The sequence below is a fragment of the Rhincodon typus genome, chromosome 4, assembly GCF_021869965.1.
Source record: "Rhincodon typus isolate 14 chromosome 4, sRhiTyp1.1, whole genome shotgun sequence".
In the NCBI taxonomy this organism is placed as follows: domain Eukaryota; kingdom Metazoa; phylum Chordata; class Chondrichthyes; order Orectolobiformes; family Rhincodontidae; genus Rhincodon; species Rhincodon typus.
In genome coordinates, this window is record NC_063335.1 from 113,800,277 (window position 1) to 113,806,020 (window position 5,744).

At 44.7% G+C, this 5,744-nt stretch overlaps 1 protein-coding gene across 1 annotated transcript in view; it reads left to right on the forward strand.

Moving 5' to 3' along the window:
- Nucleotides 1-5,744, forward strand: part of LOC109926093 (dynein regulatory complex protein 11-like) — a 44,271-nt gene that overhangs the window by 4,634 nt on the left and 33,893 nt on the right. The window contains exons 2-4 of the mRNA XM_048596204.1: nt 18-102; nt 4,273-4,380; nt 5,587-5,650. Of these exons, the coding sequence (XP_048452161.1) occupies nt 18-102; nt 4,273-4,380; nt 5,587-5,650 (257 nt within the window). The remainder of the gene's footprint in view (nt 1-17; nt 103-4,272; nt 4,381-5,586; nt 5,651-5,744) is intronic.

The window sequence follows — 5,744 nt, forward strand, 5'->3', positions numbered from 1 at the left end:
CTGCATTGTGCCCACAGTAACACTTCCGGAAAGTTCCCAGACTATCCCACTGTGGAACAGGGAGGCTCAGACATTATCTTTGCTGAGAAAACACCAGACCAGGTAGGACGTTCTTTTCAATGAGAAGTTTCTAGAAAATGTCGCTTTCAATTTTTTACCCACATGATAGTAGTGAATCCACAGATGGAGATCACTGGGTCAAAATCCTGGAATTCCCTCTGTAAGGGAATTGTGGGTTAACCCATAGCAGTAGGACTGCAGCGGTTCAAGAAGGCAGCTCACCACCACGTTCTCAAGGGCAACTAGAGACAGGGCAATAAATGCTGGCCCAGCCAGAGATACCCAAAACATCTTTAGAACATAATAAGAACCTAGGAACTAGGAGCAGGAGTAGGCCATTCAGCCCCTTCAGTTGCTCCTCAATTTGACATGATCATGGCTGATCTCATCTCGGCTTCAACTCCACTTTACTGCCCACTCTCCGTAACCTTTCAACCTGTTACTAATTAAAAATCTGTCTGTCTCCTCCTTAAATTTACTCAATGTCCCAATGCCCAGCACACTCCGGGGGAGTGAATTCCACAGAGTCACGACCCTTTGAGAGAAGTAATTTCTCCTCATCTCTTATTTGAATCTGCTCGCCCCTTTCCTAAATCTATGACCTCTCATTCTAGATTGCCCCACATGAGGAACCATTGTATCTACATGAGATTGTTGACTTGCTCGCCGAGCTGGCTTGTTCTCGTTCAGACGTTTCGCCACCATGCTAGGTAACATCATCAGTGGAGCCTCCGATGAAGCGATGTTATTCTACTCCATTTGGAATTTATACTGTCTGGTCATTATGGTGAGTAATGTCATTTCTGGTTTTGTTCTGTATGGGTTTGTATATCCGGTCCAATTCTATATGTTTTTTGATTGCATTATGGGTGGAGAACCATGCCTCTAGGAATTCCCGTGTGTGTCTATGTTTGGCTTGGGCCACTATGGTTACTTTGTCCCAGTTAAACTGATGGCCTTCGTTGTCTGAGTCTACCAATAATAAGGAGAGTTCATCGTGCCGTTTTGCTACTAGCTGATGTTCATGTATTCTGATGACTAGTTTCCCTCCTGTCTGTCCGATGTAATGTTTGTGGCAGTGGTTGCATGGTATTTTGTAAATCACGTTGGTTCTGCATGTTGTGGGAATGGGGTCTTTAATTCTTGTAAGTATTTATTGTAGAGTGGCCGTGGGCTTGTGGGCCACCATGATTCCTAGTGGTCTTCAGAGTCTTGATGTCAGTTCCGATATGTTCTTGATGTAGGGCAGTGTGGCCAGTGTCTTAGGGCGTACTGTGTCCTCCTGTTGTTGTCTGCCTGCAATATCCTGCAACTTCATCCACAGATGCCTACTGAACAGACAACAACAGGAGGACATAGTACGCCCTAACACACTGACCACACTGCCCTATATCAAGAACATATCGGAAATGACAAAAAGACTCTGAAGACCACTGGGAATCATGGTGCCACACAAGCCCATGGCCACTCTACAACAAATACTTACAAGGATTAAAGACCCCATTCCCACAACTTGCAGAACCAGTCCTGAGGAAGGGTCAACAGACCCGAAACGTTAACTCTGATTTTTCCTTCACAGATGCTGCCAGACCTGCTGAGCCTTTCCAGCAACGTTGATTTTGTTCCAGATTTACAGCATCTGCAGTTCTTTCATTTTTTATTTATGCAGAACCAACGTGGTTTACAAAATACCACGGAATGACTGCCACAAACATTACATTGGACAGACAGGAGGGACACTAGCCATTAGAATACAGGAACATCAGCTAGTAGCAAAACGGCACGATGAACTCTCCTTATTATCGGTACATTCAGACAACGAAGGCCATCAGTTTAACTGGGACAAGGTAACCATAGTAGCCCAAGCCAAACGTAGACATACATGGGAATTCCTAGAGGCATGGTTCTCAACCCGTAATGCAATCAACAAACATGTAGAATTGGACCCCATGTACAAATCTATACAGATTAAAATCATAAATGACACAACTCACCATAATGGATCAGACAGTATAAATTCCAAACGGAGTAGAATAACATCACTTCATTGGAGGCTTCACTGATGATGTTACCTAGCATGGTGATGAAACACCTGAACAAGAACAAGCCAGCTCAGTGAGCAAATCAGCAACCTCACCCACAACCCGAGCTACAGATCTTTGCCAAAACTTTAAACACCTTGTCTACGTCTACATTGTCAATCTCCTTTAGCAGCTTGTTTGCATCAATTATATTTCCTTTCATTATTCTAAATTCCCAAACTCCATACAGTATCAGCTTAAACTGCTCAATTTCACTTAACAAGATAAATCCTTCATCTCTGGAATCAATGTAGTGAGCCTCCTCTGAACTGCCTCCAATACAATTACATTCCTCCTCATGTAGTAGGACTAAACGTGATGCAATAATCCAGGTACTGTCTCATTAATAGCTTGTACGACACTTGCCTACTTTAATACTCTATTTCTTTTGCAGTAAATGGCAGAATTCAATTTGCCTTTCATATTACCTGCTGTACCTGCACACTGGTGAAATAACTCCACAGAGGCTGGTATCCCATCACCAAGTCACCCCTTAGATACACGTGGACAGTCTTGACACTGATCCAACTCCCTCAGAGCCAGCTCTCAGAGTGATCAGAATCTCTGACACTCCTGTTTCTATCTGCAGATTAACAACACCAATCAGAGAACGCATATTCTATGAGGACCACCTGGCTGACCTTGTTCCAGGCACTACAACTAGTTTTCTGTAATTCATGCACACAGACGCCCAGATCCCTCTGCACCAAAGCATTCTGAAGTTTCTTTCCATTTAGATAATAAGTTCTCATCTGTTTTTCCGACCAAAATGGATGACCTCACACTTATCCATGTTAAATTCCATGTACCAAATTTTGGCTCATGCACCTAATCTATCCATATCCATTTATAAATTTCTTCTTTCTTCATTGTAAGTTACTTTCCCAGCCATTTCATGTTGTCTGCAAATTTGGCGACAGTGCCTTCTATCCATGATGTGAGTAATATTGATTGTAGATAGTTGGGGCCTTGTGGCACCTTACATGTTGCCAACCAGAAAAAGACCCGTTTATCCTGACTCTCTGTTTTCAGTTGGTTCGTCAGCCCTCTATCCAAGCGAATAAATTACTCCAACCCCATGAATAGAAAATGCTTTATGTGGCCTGATTTGGCTTATAGCTCCCATTATCATTTCGTCATCCTTTACCTCCCCATTCCTCTCTTTTTAACCTCACCAATTCTTCTGTTCTCACACTCTTCCATTCCTCTATTCTCACACTCCCTCTATTCCTCTCTTCTCACTCTCCCAATTCTCTATGTTCACTCTCCCCCATTCGTCCATTCCAATACTCCCCCATTCCTCTATTATCACACTCCCGCTATTCACTCCCTTCCATGGTGTTGGTTTCTTCAGAGTGATGGTGAATTGGAGATGGTCAATGTTGCCCACCCGGTGACATCAGTGTTTCCTTGTCTCTGGAGGGGGCTGTTTATCTCGATTGGTGATCCCACAAATTCAGTGCAGTGGCAAGTGGAGATAGAGTCTCCCAGCTCCTCCCATTGAGCTGCTGTTTCTTTGTTGGACAGCCCACTTGAGTTGGTCTCTAGCCAATCCATGCTGCCAATTCGAGCAGACAGACATCTCTACTTCCTCGTCTGTCCTGTCTCTTGGTGGGGGGGTGGGGTGGGCAGTAATTCTTACCCCAAGACCCGTGACCTCCTCCTACAGCCTCTTTTCTGCCCTCAAAGATTCCAGCAAACGTTCAGTTTTACCCAGGCAGAGAGGGAAGGAGTCACATGTAGGCCCAGACTCAGGTGGGGGGTCACCTATTCCTTCCTGATGCTTCTGGGGAAATAGCCACAAAATGACCCAATGACTGAAGTTAATCTCACGACCTGCTATAGTGGCATCAAGCCCTGGATCTAATATCTTCGTGTGTGTGAGGGAATCTCAATGCTGCTGCATTGGTTAACTGTCTACAAATCAGTAGCAGGAGGAGGCCATTTAGCCCCTCCATCCTACCCCTCTATTCACTACAATCATGGCTGATGTGATTGTAACATCAGATCCACACTCTACCCCCACTCGCTCTAATAGTCTCATGGCGAATACCCTGCAGTTTTGTCTCTCACAGACATAGGAGTTCTACAGGATCTGTCTTTCACATTCCTGCCTTTACCCCAAACCCAGCTATTGGCGGAGATTCTTGCTGAAGAGGAAGAGAAAGAAAATCAGAAAGGAAAGAAAGGCAATGTGAAAGAGGCGAAGAAAGAAAAGAAAGCGAAAAGTAAAGCAGAGGTGAGCCCAGTTTGCAGGATACAATAGAACATGGGACAATACCCCTCTGTATGGAGAGTGTACACTGCACAGGACAATACACTGTACTTTATAGACCGAACCCAACCATCTTCAGCTGCTTCATCAATGCCTTCCCTCCATCATAAGGTCAGAAGTGGCGATGTTTGCCGATAATTGCACAATGTTCAGCAACATTCACAACTCCTCAGATACTGAAGCAGTCTGTGTCCAAATGCAACAAGATCTGGACAATATCCAGGCTTGGGCTGACGAGTGGCAAGCGACATTCGTGCCACACAAATGCCAGGCTATGACCATGACCAATAAGACACAATCTAACCATCCCCCCTTGACATTCAATGGTGTTACCATCACTGAATCCCCCACTATCAGCATCCTAGGGTTTATCATTGACCAGAAACTCAACTGGACTCACCACATAAACACAGTGGCTACAAGAGAAGGCTAGAGGCTAGGAATACCATAACAAGTGATAAACCTCCCAACTCCCTAAAGCCTGTCCACCACCTACGAGGCACAAGTCAGGAATGTGATGGAATACTCCCCATTTGCCTGGATGGGGGCAGCCCCAACCACACTGAAGAAGCTTGATATCATCCAGGACAAAGCAGCCCCTTCTTGTTGATGACCCCTCCTTGTACACTTGGTCTTTAAATCACCTTAAACATAAAATGTCATGGTTTGTACAGAATGTCTTGGTTAGTACAGAATTTGAACAGTTCTGAAAATAAATAAAAAGTCAAAGCTTGTGTCTGGAACTCATCAGGACAGTCATTGCAAGAAGCCAAGCTTGTAATTGGGAACATTCATTGATGGAGCATGAGAAAAGTTTGGTTGCACTGTGGTTGGTGTGAGAATACAGCAGGGATTGGGCTCATCATGAACTTTTGGTCAATGGGAAAGGTGCAATCTCATTTTTCTGGGACCAATAGGGTCCTGACTGTAAAGGTCCACCATGGGAATGGTGTCTCATACACAGGCCTGCAGGTTGCACAGTCCTTGTGCTGTCTGTGACACATGTCCATGCACTGCAATGTGTCTGTAAGACTGAGCACAAAATGCTCCAGGCTGAGTACAAAGTATAGCATAGACAAGTGCACATTGGCCTGCACAGATTGGATAGATGAGTAACTGATATTGTGGAGATATTAATGTTTGTCACTCTCTTTCTGTCTCTGACTCCAGCCTAAGCCGGAGGGACTTTCCTACTTCTTACCGGACATCACAGAGGGAAACAAGATCTATACAGGCGAGGAACTCAGAGTCAGACAGAGAGTGTGTGTGTCGTGAGACCATGAGTGTGTCTGTAATGAGACTGTGGGAGTGTGTCTGCAGTGAGACTG